The 19,107-nt window shown below is 48.8% G+C and overlaps 1 protein-coding gene across 4 annotated transcripts in view; it reads right to left on the bottom strand.

Moving 5' to 3' along the window:
- Nucleotides 1-19,107, bottom strand: part of FMNL2 (formin like 2) — a 309,881-nt gene that overhangs the window by 16,967 nt on the left and 273,807 nt on the right. For all 4 annotated transcript variants that reach the window (XM_054723483.1, XM_054723486.1, XM_054723484.1 and 1 more), the window contains exons 11-21: nucleotides 18,201-18,311; nucleotides 15,631-15,780; nucleotides 13,835-13,936; nucleotides 11,896-12,196; nucleotides 11,526-11,738; nucleotides 6,404-6,528; nucleotides 5,225-5,427; nucleotides 3,216-3,450; nucleotides 1,646-1,714; nucleotides 1,458-1,538; nucleotides 99-228 (exon numbers count right to left, since the gene is read on the bottom strand). In XM_054723483.1, coding sequence (XP_054579458.1) covers nucleotides 99-228; nucleotides 1,458-1,538; nucleotides 1,646-1,714; nucleotides 3,216-3,450; nucleotides 5,225-5,427; nucleotides 6,404-6,528; nucleotides 11,526-11,738; nucleotides 11,896-12,196; nucleotides 13,835-13,936; nucleotides 15,631-15,780; nucleotides 18,201-18,311 — 1,720 coding nt within the window. The remainder of the gene's footprint in view (nucleotides 1-98; nucleotides 229-1,457; nucleotides 1,539-1,645; nucleotides 1,715-3,215; nucleotides 3,451-5,224; nucleotides 5,428-6,403; nucleotides 6,529-11,525; nucleotides 11,739-11,895; nucleotides 12,197-13,834; nucleotides 13,937-15,630; nucleotides 15,781-18,200; nucleotides 18,312-19,107) is intronic.

Raw genomic sequence — 19,107 nt, 5'->3', positions numbered from 1 at the left:
GGTTCTGAAGAGTGTCTGCTAAGCAGGGAATGCCCCCTCCTCCCCCCATTAAAGCCATTCAGGCCCCAAGAGGAACATTAACAGCTCAAGTCCAGTACCTGCAGCAGCTTTCTCCACATAATGAAGCTCATTGTAAAAGAGGGACACTTGCTGGTATTTTTCCTTGACGACATTGGATATATAGTGCAGCAGTGTTTGCTTTCGGTCTGTCGACTTGGTATCTAAAAGCTGAAAACAAAAGGGCGTGAGGGTTAGAGGGAGAGGTAGTGGGAGAGTCACCCATCGATGAAGGTCTCCCAGAGTCAGCGACGGAGTACAGGCGCCCCAGCACGGACAGACAGCTGTGCTGGGAGATTCAAGCCTAGATCTCTTCCTTGATGAGCCAGCCCGCTGACTTTAACCGACGAGAGGACATCCTAACGAGGGGATAGGCTCGACTTTAGGGATGACTCTGGCACCCAGAACGGTCCCCACACCTGCACTCACAGGAGCTCCCCGCCCCACACCTCTCTGGCCTTAAAGCAGGAAGCCTCCCGGTGGAGGGCGTGTGGAGCCGACAGGTGTGCACAGGTTCGCCCTACACAGCAGGGCTCCTACACTGCAGTCTTCACAGGCAGCTCAGCCCTTCTCTTGACCTTCTGGGGGACAGCACTATGACTAATGGGACACCGACTATCAAGTAACCGCATCCCCCCCAGGCTGGGGACTCCACCCCCGCCCCACCTCCTCGCATGGAAGCCACGTCGGCCCCGCACAGTCTGTCTCCCCCCAGGCTGGGTCACGCAGCATTTCCTCTGCTCCTGTTTATATAAATCAGGCGGCTCTGAAAGCCAGGGCACCCGTTACATCCAGAAAAAAAAAACAAAAACATTTTTAGAAAGGACAGAAAAGGATAAAGAAGCAGTTTTTAAAAATGTCCCAATTCCATCCATCCTCTCTGTAAATATCTCAGCATACTTCCATTCAGGTTTTCCTGCCTACTTTACTTAATTGAAAATTATCTGTACATTCCATTTATACCCTGTGCTTTCTTTTCTCAACACAGAATTACCTACTTCTTTGAAAATTCTTCACAGGTATTCTAACAGCTGAAGAAGAGTTCCCTGTATTAACTATTGCTATAGCATATTTAATTATTTCCCCAAATCTTGGCTCTTTACAATGTTGCTAATTATTTGCAATGATGGGTAAATACGGCATCCATCCTTCGGACTCCTGGGGATGGATTCCTAGAAATGGAAATACTAGGTCAAAGGGTAGGAGTGTTTCTAAGGACCTAAGCGCCTGCTGCCAAACGCTGTTCCAGAACACGTGCGCCGACTGGTCCTCCACGAGCAGAGCATCCTCATCACAACATCCCAGCCCACTTCCAAGAGCAGACTCTCTGCTCCAGGATGTAATCTCTGCCAGCTGTTTTATGCCTCAGAGAGCTCTGGCCTTTCTTCTAGTCCACTCACCAGATCTAAACTCTGAAGCTTGAATCCATAAACTGCTCCCCGTTTACTGCTGTTCATATAGTTCCCAAGGGCCAAGATGATCTGCAAACAAAAGCGAGAAGAGAGAAGCCCATCAGCCCAGCTCCCGGGCAGAGGATGGGGCCGTCAGGCCCGCCCTCCCGTCCAGGCACCACGGAAACGCCACTTGCCTCCAGAATTTTCTTGAGTTTTTGAGACGACTTTATAGAGACAGATGCTGCTATAATGGAGTGCAGTTGCTAGATTCCGGCCAAAGGAAGGAAGGGGAGAGAAGAAAAACAAAGATGTTAAAAATGGGGTACTCTAATTGGAAACTACGAGCTAGCACAGAAGAAAACAGGCCTGCATTCAGACCTTAAGGCCTCCACGCTGAGATTCTGTAAGTAAACCTGAGTGCTCTGCCAGGTCTTAGGTAACCACACCATTCCCTGCCAGCTCTTCCCTCACAGGATTTGAAATGAGAAGTAATGTCAGAGCCGGCTTGTCACAAAACCTATGACCTCGAGACTCAGCCAACATCGTGTTCCAGCAGAGCTCACCTCCCTGCCCGCTCTCGCCATGGAACAGAGTTTATCTTTTAAATCAATGGGGCTGCTCGGCGATGGAAACAAAACAGCAAAGGAGCAGGACCGCCCTCCAGATGCTCTCAGAAGGTATTCATTCCGACAGAAGGTATCCGTACTACTGCAATCAGTTACCAACAAAAGCTTGTTTAGAAGCAGAACTGGGAAAGAACGTTCTATGATATTTGTGTCTGTGACATCCACAGCCTCCGCCAGATGAACACAGAGGAGGGCGAGGGGGCTGGCTCTTCTCCCTACACCACAGTGCGCTGTGACACACTCCGAGGAAGCAGCTGCCCGTGACAACTGTGACGCTTCCGACGAGAGCCAGTGAACCTGTCCGTGGAAGGTCCGGGATGGTTTTTGAAATGAAAGCCACATTTCCAGCTCTGCCACCCCAGCCAGAGGGCTGGTCTCTTCAGGAGGGGACGAAGGCTAAGAAGATGGTTTTTCCGTGTCCTCCGTATTGACCAGGACTTGAAAATCCAGATGACACGTATAGACGCAGAAGATGGCATCCTCTAGGGCAGGGGTCCTCAAACTTTTTAAACAGGGGGCCAGTTCACTGTCCCTCGGACCGTTGGAGGGCCGGACTATAGTTGAAAAAAAAAAACCATGAGCTGAAACCGGTTTGGCTCACTGGATAGAGCGTCGGCCTGTGGACCGAAGGGTCCCAGGTTCGATTCCGGTCAAGGGCATGTGCCTTGGTTGTGGGCACATCCCCAGTGGGGGATGTGCAGGAGGCAGCTGATCGATGTTTCTCTCTCATCGATGTTTCTAGCTCTCTGTCCCTCTCCCTTCCTCTCTGTAAAAAATCAATAAAAATATTTAAACAAACAAAAAAAAACTATGAACAAAATTCCTATGCACACTGCACATATCTTATTTTGAAGTAAAAAAACAAAACGGCAAAAACACCCGCATGTGGCCCGCGGGCCGTAGTTTGAGGACGCCTGCTCTAGGGAGAATGGCGATATGCAAAATGTCACCATTTTCAAATTCACTTGGCATGCACCAAATGAAAAAGATGGCCGAACGAAAAATGGAATCTAGAAAGTTCTGGGAAGGAGTCTTTAGAGCCCATGACATGAAGCACAACCCTGAGAGAGACTTCAACCAACAAAAAGGATTCGGTACCTCTTTGGAGCCCCTCCCCCGCCAGAGGCAGCCCACTCACAGGCGTGAGCATCTGGATGCTCTCGGCGAAGTTCCCGATGAAGGCCATGATGGTCATCTTCTGCATGAGCCTCTCGATCTTGCTGAACTGCATCATGAAGCGGTCCTCGTCCGACAGGTTCTCCAGCGGCTTCCGCTCCCGCTCGTACAGCCGAAGCACTTTCACCTCATTCTCGGTCGGCAAGAACCTCATCAAACATTCCACGAAGTCCACAGGCAGCGTCTTCAAGTCAAAGCTGAGGGCAGATGTGGACGTGTCAGTGCTGGAGAGAAAACCCCTCCCTTTCACCCACCCCTCCACGGGTCCGGCTCGGGAGCCACCACGTCAGAGCGTCACAGGCGGACGGACGGGGAAGACGCCCCGGGGTGCTGGCCCCTGACTGTGCAGCGAGCTCCTTCGCTGGTCCTTCCTGACAACCTGGGCCTCACCACCCCCCACACGCAGCTTTTTAAGCTGTTACTAGAGCTCAAAGCCTCCAGAAATCAGCAGGAAATGACAGTGGGACGAGGCAGAGAAAGGCTGAAGCATCAATGGTTAAGGCATTCAAGGACATGGATTTTTAGGCATGTGAAGTACTGCTGATTAGATTAATATTATACACACGATCGTAGATTATCTGGTGAACTCCGTAAAATATTTCAATTAAACCAATGACTGGGAATGTGTTTTCTTCTTTAGAAAAAAATGCAACCAAATGCCTGTGCCATATGGATATTTTGGCTTCAGTGTATACATCCCTTGAAGGAATACCAGATCCTTGTGGATATATGCTCAATTTGAACAAACAAAGTATCTGCTACAACCTCTATATTGTTCTCCAGACAATCTTTGTTGGGCAAAATAATATAATTATATTTAATCACCATGGCAAACAAGGCATGTAAAAATTAAAAATCAAAGTGTGTATCAGGTTTCAACCTCAGAAATCAGAACAGACTGGAGGAATGCACTGAACTATTAGATTATGACCCTGGCGGACGACATAAAATTGGAACAGATGATTTCTCGGAGCCATTTACTGCAGAAGGAATCCCTGATCAAAATTTATGAAATGCCAATTTACAATGATTTAGTTCCTAAAACATCTAATAACATCCTTATCATATTTGAAAGTCATCATGACCATAAGAAGAGTAGAAAGATTTCTCTAAGAGAAAAATAAATAAAACCAATGCCTTCTCTGCTGTTCAAGGATAAAAAAACAAAACAAAAACTCAACTTGGTTTAAAATGTCCTGAAAGCACTAAAAGCAACAGCAATCACATTCCTATTGTTATAAATTAAAATATGCCTCCGTATCATATGTACATCTGGTGTTGAATGGCATCATTCCACAAATGCCATCACATTTGTATTCAACAAATCTGAATAAAATTCAGATACTCAAGAGAAAACTGACATTTCTTCCTTTTCTTAGCATCTGCAAGTCTCCACCCAACTTTCCTCTTTGCTGTAGACCTACATGAGAGCCGACCAAGATAATTAATGTCACGATCCCGTTGTTCTTCCCAAACGATTATAAATACCCCCTGTAATACCACACTCCCGGGTAACTTCTGGCCCACCTCTTCTGTGTTAACATTTTATTAAGCTCTCCAGTTGCACAGATGTAACAACAGGACTCTCTGGTGTGTGGATATCAAGAATTGCTCCATCTTTTAGCCCTGACCGGTTTGGCTCAGTGGATAGAGTGTCGGCCTGAGGACTGAAGGGTCCCAGGTTCGATTCCGGTCAAGGGCATGTACCTTAGTTGCGGGCACATCCCCAGGTGGGGGCGTGCAGGAGGCAGCTGATGGATGTTTCTCTCTCATTGATGTTTCTAGCTCTCTATCCCTCTCCCTTCCTCTCTGTAAAAAAGTCAATAAAATATATTTAAATTAAAAAAAAAAAAGAATTGCTCCATCTTTTATCTTAGGTCTTGCCTCACTCTTGAAATATTCCTGTCATCTGCAAATTCATGACTTGCTTGTTTTACTGAAATAGAGTTCCCCAGAATGCCCTGAACTTACACATGAATGGCTTTACAGATCTCGTCGGCGGTCTTTCCAGCTTTCCTTAAAGTGATGGCAAGGTTTTTGGCCCTATTTGCTTCCAGTAACGTCACCTTGTTGGATCCCTTCTGTGTTATCTTCTGTTTGCTCGAAGAAAGATCAATGGCAGGACCTTGGGCTTTTGTCTTAAATATTTCCTCAAATTCATCCACATTTAAATCCTGGGGTAGAGAGGACAAATGAATTAAACTTAAAAATTAAGTTAGGAAGCCACCATTTAGACAGTTTTTTAAGTGTCAAAGAACTTACACAACACCTGTCTTTGACCATGGCCTGCTCTATTTTCTGGTTTGTGTTTGTGAGTTATGCCACATATGTAGACGTGAAAGTTGAAAGTAGATGGCTGGTCCCAACCAGCCAATTCAAATGCCTTTCAATAATTAGCTTGCAGGGATGGCAACCACAGACTAAAACTACCCATCAAACCAGCTAGTGAGTATGATTATTAGGTCCTCATTCACTTGTAATTTAATAAAGAGTTTTATGCCCTTTATAAGTTAAGGGAAGACCTTGTGTCAGATATACATACATATTATGTACATATACACTGAGTGGCCAGATTATTATGATCTCTGAAAGCATAATAATCTGGCCACTCAGTGTGTGTGTGTATGTGTATGTGTGTGTGTGTGTGTGTGTGTGTGTGTGTGTGTATTTTAGAGGCCCGGTGCATGAATTCGTGCATGGGTGGGGTCCGGCCACCCTGGCCAGGGGGAGGGGACATGGGCGGTTAGCCGGCCTGCCTGCTGGTTGAACTCCTGGTCGAGGGGACAATTTGCATATTAGCCTTTTAATATATAGGATATACACTGAGTGGCCAGAGTATTATGCGTTCAGAGATCATAATAATATGGCCACTCAGTGTATACACACACACACACACACACACACACACACACTTGGCATACACTGAAGGTGCTCAAAACTATTTTATTTTAATATAACTTTTTAAACAAAGTTTTAAACCCACCTTATAAAATAGTTTGCAATTTTATTCTCTGACATCATATATCCTTTTTTTTTTTTTTCCTTTCCATCAAAGCCCTTAAAACACCAGCACCTTAATCACCAAAATGCCCAGGTTACCAACACACCCATTTTGGCTTTGCTGCACAGAGTAACCCGTAGGAAAGATACCTCCAGAATTCGCTCGTCATCAATTTCATTGAAGACTGTGCCATTGATCTGATTTGGCTTCAGGGCAACCCAGTTAAAAACTGGCATTCTGAATTTCGTCTTGATTGGCTTCTTAATTTTCACAGCTACAGAGGTCAGAGAGAAGGAAATTAAGATTCCACCACGACCCCATGACCCTCCAGAGCACTCAGACAACAGTCCTTGCAGATGACACATTAACCCTGGAGGAAGGCTGGCGGGTGGCGCCCAGGTTTTCCAACCCCACACGTGGCTGCGGCCAGAGCAATCCGAGGCTGGCTGGTACCGCACTGTGTTCAAGTCACCTAAGAGCTGGAGGCTGACTGTCTTTTTAATGCGGGCAACTGGTTTGCTGCATCACGGTCACAATGTCTGGACAATGCTTAAGACAGACAAATACTGGGGAGCAAAAATGATCAGTCATGCTGTTAGCGGAGAGGGCACCTGCTCCGGGGACTGAGACTGAAATGGTGAGCCCCAGTGTAACTCTGACATCCTAAATCCTTGGCTCCAGAACATGTCTCTCCGAGCGCATCTCAGAAGATGACCAGAGACTACAGGTAGTGTCTCTCTGAACCACCAGGAATGTAGCATCAGGAATGCTGACTTCCAGCCAGAGCAATGCATTCCTGTGGATGATTTAAAAAAATGGGGGTTGCTGAAACCATTTTGGCTCAGTGGATAGAGCGTCAGCCTGTGATCTGAAAGGTCCCAGGTTCGATTCCAGTCAAGGGCATGTACCTTGGTTGCGGGCACATCCCCAGTAGGGGATGTGCAGGAGGCAGCTGATCGATGTTTCTCTCTCGTTGATGTTTCTAACTCTCTATCCTCTCCCTTCCTCTCTGTAAAAAATCAATAAAATATATTTAAAAAAATAAAAAAATAAAATAAGAAATGGGGGTTATATTGGCTGCCGAGTGATTTCAACAGACTCAGGGCCACGAGTGGCTGAACATAGAAAATGTTCAAGGAGACAGAAGGGTACTTGGGACCAGGACTTGTACTGCTTTTTGAGAATGGCCCCCGCCCCTCCCCCTCGTGAAGAGCAAGTTCTCCCCAGGGCTCAGCTGGTGGGACCAGAGGCATGGACGAACTCAGTCAAAACACTGAAAACCTCTGAACAGAGAGGGAGGGCTCTCTCTCTGAGGGGTCCAGGGGGCAGCACCAACCCCTCTTACTTTGGGGAAACGAGCTAAAAAGGCAATCCATTAAAAATGCCATTAGTTAATTACACATCATAAAGAAGTCCTCCCAAGCCATTCAAGTTATATGTATCCGCCTTCCTAAGTATGTCCTGGGACGCCCACCACGCTATTTGGGAGCTTTGCTATTTGCCATCATGAGCAAGAAAAGGAGAACTTCAGTGCAAGGGGGGGAAATGCAAAACACACCCGGGCTTTTACCTGGCGGCCTGCCTCAGTGGGAGGCAGACAGCGCCTCTCATTCCTCCAGAGTTACACGTGCGACATAATCCACAGCAGAATGTCATCTGTCACCGACACAAAGGCATGCAGGGACACAGAAACACAGCTTTGCCACACCAGGCCTTCCCACTCCCAAGTGCGACACCTCCGTCCCTACCGCCCGGCAGTGCCGGGCTCCTCGCCACACTGCATCCTTTGCCGATGCTGCCCAGGGACACCTAAGGCCTTCCTCTGGGCTGGGACTTGGGTGATGTTGAGGGGCAGGAGGAAGGCGCAGGGAAAGGGCTGTGTGGGGAGCGGACCATAATCTTTGGTGAGAGGCCAGGGACGTTTGGTTCCAGCATCCCTCCACGGGCACTGTGGCCTCTGGACACTCACTACAAGTCATGCCACTGGCAGCCACCTTACTTGTTAACTCGTTAGCGAGATTAGTAATAAGCCTGAGATCAGAAGACAGGCAATCAGGTCTTCAGGGCAGGCTGTCCTGACTCTGGGGGAAGGGGGTAGGACCCGAGGAGGAGCTCCGTGGGTGACCGTGGCATGAAGTTCTCAGGCTAAGGGGGTGGGTGGGTGCTCCAGGAGAGAGCCAGAGCCCAGGGAGGCGGCACCAGCAGCTCGCCCTTGTTCTGTGGCGCTTTCTCTTTTCCCCCAGAATAAACCCAAAGTCCTTCGAGAGCTGAGGCCTTAGGCCCAACTATGAAAATTAAACTAAAAGGAAAAACACTCCTTTCCTCGGGGAGAAAGGAATGTGGCGCAGGATCCACGATGTCTGCTGAAGGGCCATCACCTCTCCTACGGGTTCAACTGAAACGTGTGGGCAAGCCTGGGACAGCAGTCAGCCAACACCGAGACGTCCCGCAGACACAGAGTCAAAATGCAATGGGTCAGTGTACGGTGGAGTGGAAAGATGGAGGGCACGGTGTGACCAACAGGAGCACAACGCAAATACTCAACACACTCAGTGAGCAGCCACCTACAGAAAAGCTTGATGGGCCCATCTTTTGTGGAAGCAGGAAGAACAAAGAAAATACAAATCACATTAGATACAGTTAGAGTCAAGCGGCTCAGCAGCTGACACACTCCTCACATAGACTCTCAGGCTTCTTGGACACACTTCATGAGGCAGGCCAGAGCCAAAAATTCATTTCCCTTCGGGCCTGCCTTGAAGACTCATTTATTTTGTTTTAAAAAAATAATCCTTTTTAGAAGAGGGGAATAAAATGATTTCATTATAGGGGTCCCAAACAGCCATATTCAACTGTGCTAAGTATTCCCAAAGATAAGGAAAATGTTCTGATGGAAAATAATCAGCCGGAGTCCACACCCTCATTGTGAAGTTCCAAAGCGCATTCCACCACAGAGACAACACAGGGGGCAGACTGCCCAGTGCCCTGCCGCGCTGGCCTCACTAGGACTTGGGAGCCAGTCGATCGATCAATCGCAGATTTGAGGAAGTTGGCCTTATGCTTCAAACGCACATTTCCCACCACTGTGATTTCCTCTGTAAACTGCAAAGAAAACTTGACTAAATAAACATAGGGGACCTCCTCCTGGTCCCCGTCTCGGCCACCAAGAGTCCACTTGCTCATGGCCTGCTGGAGGGACAGACATCCTTTGGCCTGCAGATCCGGGGACCTAGTGGTCACAGGTTTCTGGCTTCCCAAAAGCCCTTGCTCATGTCCCAGCTCTGTCTCTGGCTCTACCGGGACATCCTGTTTCTGTCTGGCGTCTTGGTTCCAGAGAGAGACAGCTACTGAGGACCCCGGCGAAGCATCTCACAGCACGGCCTGCACCACTAAGCGTGAACGGCCAGATTAAGGCCGAGTGATGAAAAGAGATGAAAGGCCTGGTAGAAACTGCCGGATCGCAAGCTACCAACTACGCGTGAGGTTCTCACAATCCTTACATCTTGTGACACAGAACACCCTGTGATTGTTGAGAGGACACAGGGCACTACAGAGGAGTTTCTTCAATCCCACACACAGTCCTCTAAACTGCATGAGACACAAAGGGGACAGCTCCCCATGGTACCAGCTCCGAAGGTAGCAGTGGGGAATCGGCTGGACAGAGAAGCAACCGGCCAACACGTTTTTAAAATTAAGCAGGCAACAAAATTAACCGGCGAGGACAAGACCCACTCAGAAGGGCCCTGGACCCACATCTCGGCCTCGTGGCTCCTTCGCTCGGCAAGGCAGTCCGGAGACCTGGGGGAGCTCAGGTGGGTGCCAGCGGAAGCTGCGTCCCATGTGAGGTTTCGCCAGAGAGAAAGGAAGCAGGACCGAAGGAAGGGAGGCACCTCAGCCGGCACGTCTCACAGGGAGCGCGCTTAGGGCCACGCGGAATCCGTGAGCCCAGCGCACACGACAATTACAGGTCTTCACACGGAAAACAGCCTGCTGGTGGGGCAGGTTCCTGGGTCAGGTTAAGGCTTTTTGGGTTGTTCATATTCCAAAAGCCAACAGTTCCACGATGACGCGCTTTCTGTGTTCGTCCTTCAGAGGCAATAAAAGCTCTAGAGGGAAGTGGTAGTTTGGGAAGACCTTGAAGGGTTAAAGTCAGTCCCTGGTTTCCTGAGAACATTACTTCGTTTGTTGCTTGGACAGTTTTATAGGAGTTGGGGTGTGGAACCAGGTTGCGGCGGGCGGCTTTCTGTCACCAGGAGGAGTCAGCACCACAGGCCGGCCGGGGACGCTGTGGTGGGACAGGCTAAGGGACGCAGGCTGGGAAGTCCTGGGGGGCTGCCGTCTTTTAGAACTACCGCACAAAGCTCTGAGCACTACCCAGCCTTGGCAATGGGAAAACGTGACAGCGGCGGCCCTTGGGCAGAAATGAGAGCTCGCCGCCGAGGGACTGAGTGGATGAGGAAGCGGGATCACCCGATGTCACGGGGACGGCACCGCGAAGCTCAGAGCAGCTCCCCGTGCCGGGCAGGCACGCCGGGGCCGGGAGAACAGCTTGCAGTGCTTTAGAGAGGAGTAAACACGCATTTCTGAGTCGAAGATGAGAACTTCCATTTCAAGGCATTAGAGCAACTGTCTTCCTCTCGCCCACACCCTCCCTGGCTTATTGCTGGCGGGTGAGGCCGCCGCATTGGGTCCCGGTCGGCAGGAAGGCGAGGTGCACGATCAGGAAGCATTTCAAGGCATCCGAATGCGGCTGTTGGCAACATCCCCCCGGAAAGCGTCACTGTACTGCAGTGAGTTCTGACGCCCTCCGGTACTCAGAAATGCCTGCACGCCTATATCGGGCAGTTACACAAAAAGGAATGCCCCCCCCCGCCCCCTTTCTAGGGGACATCGCAGATGCCTTCAAGATAAAAGAGCCGCAGGCACCAGGGCAGTCTGTGTCAGAGCTTCGACTACGACAGACGTCCAGACGTGTTTGCTGGACCCGTGAAAACGCACGCATCCCCAGAAGGTAACCCGTCTCGCCCTCCCCTGGAAGGTGCTAAGACAGTGTGGGATCAGGACCTCCCGCCAGGGAGAGAGTGACAAACCTACTGAGAGGGAACGGGCCCCTGAGCGTGACCATCTCCCCGGCACCTTAGCAGGATGTTCTATCAAGAGGAGAGACATGACATTTCAGGAGACCTGGAGTTTGAAAGAACGGCGTGAACCCTCGGAAGTAAGACCAATGAGTATTCCTCACCCGGGTACCTGGGTCTTGTTCTCTGCTCTTACCTGCTAATCCTGAGTTGAAAACCACGGTGGGCGAAGACGTCCCAGGCAGCGGGGGTGCAGAAGGAGGAAGGGGTGGTGGTAAAGGAGGAGCTGGCACAGTCTCGGAGGCAGGACCCGGCAGAGGCGGCGGCGGCGGAGGGGGTGGGGGAGGCGGTGGCGGGGGAGGGGGCGGAGGAGGGGGGGGCGTAGGTGGTGTTACCGGACCATTTTGCACTAGCAAAAGAAAAGAAACAAACCGACTTAGAAAACAGGGGAATGGTTTTTCCCGCCACAGGCCACGTGCACACAAAGGACATCAGTGAGCCAGTGAGTAGAGGAAAGAAGAACAAATAGCCCAATACCACCCCCTCCTCCCACCAAGGCCTCTTACCTGCTTCAGGTGCATCTGACAGCAGAGGTAGAGGTGGGGGAGGAGGGGGCAAGGGTCCTGAGGCGGCGGCCCCCGTTGCGGGTCCCACCGCTACTTCCGAGCCCGTGGACAACGTGCCGGAAGCCACAACCGGCAGGATGGCGATGTCCCCGTCCCCTCTCTTCTGGATTTTAATGGTCCCTTGTTTTTCCAGTTCATGAATCTTTTTTTCCAGGGTCGACTGTCTTTGAATGGCTTCTTCTTTTTCTTTGACCATTTTCCTTAATGTGTGAACCTGGGTATTTGCATCTTTGTAGATTTCCTGCAAAAGAGTCCACGGTCAAGCGTTTGTCTTCACAGGACATGCTTGCCTCTCACCACCAGATTGGCAAACTGAGGACAAAGAAAACAGCCGAGAGGAAAAAAAAAGAAAGAAAGAAAAGAAAGAGGATACTCGGATAGAGGAATTCTATGGAACTCAGCCAGAACCTATAAAGTCCCATTCGTTATCGTTTGCTCACGGGCCATGCATGCGATATCTGTTAGCAGTTCTTATTGCTAATGTGGTTCTTCCCGTTAGTTCATGCTCGACTTTCCCTGCAGGGGGAGAGGCACGGGGCCGAGATGACCCAGCCGTGACTTCAGAGGTGACTTTGGGATATCCCGTGGGTATTCCGGTGGCCTCGCATGTTTTCCTTTCACTTACTTCAAAATTCATTCTAACTCTGGCAGTAGCCAATGGGGCCCTACATTAGCCTTGGACGGAAGTCCGAGTGGATTAAAAACCTGCAAGGTGTGGAATAACCTGCTGAAGAGTGGCCAGGGGCCGGCTGGCCCTGAACGGGTTTCCCCGGCCTTCACAATGGCCCCGGCCAAGCGCAGGACAGCCATTGCTGCAACGTTTTCCGTTCGGGAATACGGTCAACAGAACAGGCCAGTGCGTCCCCTCCACTGATTACTTCTGTCTAGGTTTTTAGCAGAAAACAAAGAAGTTACCATTTCAATTCAAAGGCTGTCCAGCTTCCTTTTATCAGGGGCTCCCAGAGGCTCCACTGAGAGGATTTTATGGCACTGACTTGCCGGGCCTTGTACACGGGACCTCTCACCACAAACCTCCAGCAGGCAGGGAAACATTCTTCACACCCTGTCTCTTATTAATAATCTGAGAGTCTGCCCTTGAATTGAGTCCATATGCTACAACTCTGTCTCGATGGCATGCCAGAAAATAAATTTCCTAGAGTTAACTCTAGGACATGTCAGACTATCAAGCAACACACACAGACATGATAACCATCGCATAAAACGTGCCATTTCATTAACGGTGGTGTAAAGGCAAGCCATTTGCCCGAAAGCCCTCCAGGCGTTTCGGTGGTTTTATGTTCTCTACGATTCTAAAGACACGGATGGGGCTCCATAAATACCTGACATGGAAGGTAAAACAATGCTAGCGCCAAATAAAACAGTTGTGCTTATCTGATAATAAAATGGATTGGTTTTGCTTTGACTTTTTTTCTTTTTTTTTTTTTTTTGGTGAATGCCATTAGGTCTCGCCTGTGTTGTGATTTCACCATTTCCATGGCAACCACCAAATCTGGTTTCAAGTAGAAGCAAAGCAGAGCAACAAAGAAATCCAAGTTCTATTAGAAATAAATAAGTGGCATGAATTAAATCCATGCTGTGTTCTTATTTCTAACCAAATGAGGGGTCCACATAATCAACTCCCGACTCGTCCAGATGGGAAAATACCGTTGCTCCTAAAACCTGTGACAAGGACGTACTGCCCGGAGCGTATGATTGCGCACGCATGTGTACAGCCCACAACTGTGCCCTTTTCTTTGGAGGGTCACCTCGGAAATAGTCCCAACAGACAGGCTGCCCCAGTGCATTCCTCGGACACGAACGCTCGGCCAGAGCGCCCTCCCCGCGGTACCCACGGGGCCGCTGTCACCGCCACACTCACTCGAACCACATCCAGCTCCTTGTTCCTCTGCATGAGCTGCTTCTCCAGTTCCACGATCTTGGACATGGCTTCGTTCTCCGTGTCTTGCAGTTTTTCAGACAACTGTAAGGTTTGACAGGGAGAGGCTGTGTCACGGCCCAGGGCCACTCCGACCAGCTCCTGGGCCCTCAGCAAGCGGAGGAGCGCGGAGGCCGGGAGGGGCCCATCGCAGCCCTGGGCGGGTCCCACAGGCTGTGTGACGGAAATGTTAATATTTATGACATGGCTCTGAATACATTTTGTTTTTAATGGGAATTAATTGATATACAGTCCTTAAGGAAACCCGTACGTGAGTTCTTGCCCGCCTCCCTCCATTTCCGCAGGGGCTGGAGAAGAACGGCTGAGGGAGGAGGAAGCCCATCTTTCCTTCCCCGAGAAGGACCCTTCGGCAAAAGGTTATGAAAACTGTTGACCCAGAAAACTTGGCTGTGTTATTATAGGTAACCAGCTGAAAAAATACGACTGCCTGTTTGGACCCAAACTACCCAAATACGAAAAGTCATTCTGGAGGGGCCGCTCACACCCACAGGTGGCCTCCTAGGAAAGCGGGTTATAGAAGTCTGGTCGTGCAATGCTGGCTGCGGCTTCCAGGGCAAGGCCGGGTGAGCCGTGGGTCAGAGCGTTCCTCTCCGCATAAGGCTCTAGAACTAAGCAGCTTCGCACTTCTTACCTCTCCCTGAAAACGGTCGCAAGTGAAGAAAATCAGGGAGGCAGGCGGAAGGGAAGAGGAGAGACTTACACTGATCAGATCAAAATACCATGCAAATCTCTTAGGGGAAGAAACACTAAGCCCGTAACTGCTCTTCCCAAGCAGGTGTCCGCCAGGCACAGCCCGCGCGGGGAGTTCTGGCAACTTGGCTTAACCACAGCCACGCAGATGCACATGTGCAGAGTGACGGGAAAAGGTGAAGGACATGAAACACATGTGATACCAGGAACTAAGAAAATGTGGAGGGGAAGAAATGTCAAAGGGGAAAATAAATGACCCTCCCAAAGAGAGAATTCATTTCACAATCTCAAGGACACTGTCCGACCAGGAGAAGAATCGGGTCCTCACAAGGCCTGGGTTTTTAAGCAGCACCGTTTTTCCGTCCATTCTTGCAATATTACAGTATCAGCTGCGTGGATGAACAAATGAATAACCTCTCATCCTCCTGGGACGGCAGCGAGAAAACCCCCTGAATGGAAAACGAGTCCCAGCCCTGATACTGTGCTAACATCACACCAAGAGGACACGCTGCCTGAAAGAGCGGGACGTGGGGAAAGCGCACCGATTCCCCTGAAAAGGCTCATTGGTGAAGTGAATCTATTAGAACCTGAGGAGCCACAAGGCAGGAATGTGCAGACAGGCATCAGGAAGCCACCAGACGCCCTGTCCACGGGCTTGTGTGGACACATTCGGTAGAAGGTGACTCATATTCAGAAGAAGAAACTCATTCCCCTCGGGCCAAATGCACATATTTGAGTTGCACTTCCCTCTAGGTCATGCTTATCACATAACTCTCCTGTGCCGACAACGTGGCCAGGGACTGTGGACTCGGCAGACACTGGGCAGGTGAGCTAAGTCAAGGCCACGATCCCACAGAGTGTGAAGTAACGCTCCTGCCTTCCTGAGAGAACCCCGAGTGGCCTCTGACAGCTCTCTAGCTCATCCCTGCACTCCACGCCCTGTCATTCTCGGCCACCAAAGCGGACACTTATTCTGCTCTGCAGCCCTCGAAACACAGGCCTGTTTTCCTTTTCTGGGAAGTAGTTACATGAGAGAGGTTTTCTTCCAGCTCCTCCACCCTTTCCAAGGCTGCGTTCTTGGTCTCGGCGTCCTCCAGCAGGGCTCCCACGTCAAACACATTGTCCAGGTACGCCTGGATCTGCACCTGCAGCTTGTCGCTCTCCGTGTGTTTCAGCTTCTAAACATCAAATGGCAAGAGAAGGGGGTGTTAGCCTATCTGTGAAAACAGAACGTAATTACCCTACAGCCTACGCAGTTTTGTTTGTTCCACACAGTCTTTTCCAAGAGAGGGTTTGATAGATCCTCCTCCTTAAGAGAATTTAAGGAGTGACCATCCCAGAGGGTACCATCAGCTTGCTTTCTGGGGAAGACCTCTCCCAAATATAGACTCATTTCCCTAATCCTTCCTGTGGGTATATTCCCCATGTGGGTATATTCAAACCTAAAACCTTCTGATGCAGGTGAAGTCAGGAAAACAGAAAAATTAAAAACAACTTTGAATGGGAACAAGAGTCACAGGTAACATAAAACTTGAGAGGTAGAAGAGATTGGAATGGGTGGTAACCGGCCTGGGTAATGATGGTAGCTCTAATTGGAGATAGGGCTGGGGGACAGTGGTGCAGGCACTGATTGAATATACTGGCCTGGGGGCTTATTTTCACACAAATTGCTAGAGGCCACCCTCCATGATTACTTCCCTATGACACTGCCCCCCATCAGGAGTTCAGGGTTCCCGAAGGACAGGTCAGGAAGCTCCCTCCCCCCATTCTCTGCATCCCAGGCCAGGCATTCCAGAGGAAGAGATCCAACTCTATGGTGAAGTTAGAGGTCAAGTAAACCAGGACTCTTCCTTAGAAGTAATGTAAGTCACGGCTTTCCCTGGGGAGCAGATGAGTAGCTGGAATAATATCTGGCACATGGATGGTGTCAATCAACATGTACTGAACAAATCAATGGCTCCTTAACAAGGCTGGTTTTTGTAAACTAGTGAAGCATTTATACATTATGTGCTTATCATATTCTTCTTCGAACCACTTCTATTTATCAGGGTCCAGAACAACAGAGCAGAAAGTTAGAGAAATAGAGTGTTTTGAAAAAGTCTTAAAATTTTCCGAGGAATCCTACTCTACATAAATCCCCAGGAAAGCAGACTTTCTCCCCGGTCTGATCCGGCATTCTACCCCTGAGCTTGTTGGAAGAGAGTATGTTCCATTTTGGTTTGGGAGTCAGAACTGAAAAAGATTTCTAAGTGAGGGTGGAGTCTAGAAAAGAAACTGGAGAAGTTTAGCAGGGTTTTTCTCAGATTTCACAATGAACAACAGGTGCTAACACGTTACTACCTGCCACTGTAACCTGGAGCCTGGAGGGAGCTCTGCGTGGCCATCACAAAACTGAACCCAGAACAGCGTTACGGAGCTCTACACCCAGATCTGTTCTAATACTGCTACTCTCAGAGCATGTGGGGAAAGACAGACACACCAAGATCTCAAAATACCTTTCAGTACATTGTCCTATCAGAGATAGTAGTGGGTCTTTAAATGGGAAAACAATTCAAAGTCATTCTTCAGTAGAAACTAATCATGCCTCTCTCTGACAAGTCTGAGACAACATTAGGCCAGTCTCTCCTGGTCTGATGAGCAAGGCCATAAGCTGCAGAGTAACCGATTCTGTGATTCCGCCTTGCAATAAACTGAGGGTACAGATGTGTGATTCCCTGGCTCCACCCCTAAGGACGATGGGCAGCTGAGTTCCAAGGGCAGGACTTCTATCTTCTTCATAACCAGAAACGGCCTTGAAATTGAGGCCAACCATTCCTGCCCAACCACTAGTGATCTTCCAAGTTCAAATGGACCATTCTTATCTAGAATGGAAAACGTAACTGCTAACGAGTCCAAGGAAAGGGTATATTCTGTGCACACAGAGCTACTCAAGCCCATTTACAATTTTCACATCAACTTTCTGAAGAACTTCAGGGACCTGGCTGAGCATTTCTGCAAGGGAGCACGAGAAAGAGAAACTTTAGACCCTCTTGTCCCAAGAACTAAAAGTAGAACTTCTAAAGCCACAAACATTTTCAGCAGAATTTAACAACTACACAAGGAAGTCTCTAGAGTTCATCTCCCCCTCTCCCTCCCTCTCTCTCTCTCCCTCTCTCTCTCTTTTTTTTTTTCTAGGCTCTAAGGAATTATTCATCACTCTACAGCAGTCTGGGTTTGACCTTCCCTGCACAATCAGGTTCCCCAGAGTAACCAAGAATGTGAATTGCCCAACATTCTGCCCGAATGAGGGGTGCAGTGAAACTTTGGACCCAGACAGAGCTCCAAAGCAGAGGAAAGCTGCAGCAAGGCTACGAGAGAGGTTCTCTGCCTCTGATACTAACAGACTGCTGGCAGAAGACAGCGGAGGGCCCAGGAGCCCTGCAAGAAGCCAGTTTCTCTGGCAGACTGCATCCCTCAGGTGGCTTCCTTTTACCTAGCAGTACAGTAAGTGGACGGCACAGAGCTACAAGTGTTCTTTAGCCACCGCGGAAGTGTTATCTTTGAGGGTAGGCAATAAACCAGGTCTTCTATTAGAGCCAAAGCTTTCAACTCTACTTACATCCAAGTATTCGTCCAGGCCTAACTTGGTAAATTCATACTGGAGGTGAACTCTGAAATTCATATCTTCTACTGAATGGACTACAATATTAATAAACTGCATAGAGGCCACCTGAAATGAAATCGCCAACAGGTTAGATAGGGTTCCAAGCTTGTTTTCTCATTTTAATCATAAAATATGCTTTCAATTGCACACATCAAAGCTCACTTACCAATTCTCCTTTTTGTTCATTTTACTGGGTCTTTAAAAAAATTTATATTTCTAAAAAATTCAAAAGTCATATAGGTACCATAATTACATACCACTTCACATCCACTAGGATGGCTATAGTCACGAAGAAAGATAGTAAGTGTTGACAAGGATGTGGAAAAGGTAAAACCCTTATCCACTGCTGGGGGTGGGGTGTAAAATAGTGTCGCCGCTGTGGAAAGTGTGATAGTGCCTAAAACTGTTAAACACAGAGCTCCCATGTGACCCAGCAACCTCATTCTTAGGTAAATATACCCAAGAGAAAAGGAAATACACGTCCACGTAAAAACTTGTACACAAATGTTCATAGTAATCAAAATGTGTGTGTGTGTGAAACAATGTCCATCAACTGATGGATTAAAAAAATGTGCTATGGCCATACAACGGGATATTATGTAATAATAAAAAGGAATGAGGTACTGAAATGTGCTACAACATGGGTGAACTTGAACTCATTATAAGTGAAAAAGTCACAAAAGATGACATGTATTATAATTCCATTCATATGAAGTATCCAGAATAGGCAACTCTACAGAGACAGGAAGTAGGTTAGTAGCTGCTTAGGACTGGGTGTGGGGAAAATGGGTAGTCACTGCGGATGGGTGTGAGGATTCTTTTGGGGGCGACAAAATTTTCTAAATTAGACTGCACTAAGAAT

This window comes from Eptesicus fuscus, chromosome 11 (genome assembly GCF_027574615.1).
Source record: "Eptesicus fuscus isolate TK198812 chromosome 11, DD_ASM_mEF_20220401, whole genome shotgun sequence".
In the NCBI taxonomy this organism is placed as follows: domain Eukaryota; kingdom Metazoa; phylum Chordata; class Mammalia; order Chiroptera; family Vespertilionidae; genus Eptesicus; species Eptesicus fuscus.
This window is presented reverse-complemented; position numbering and strand designations above follow the sequence as displayed.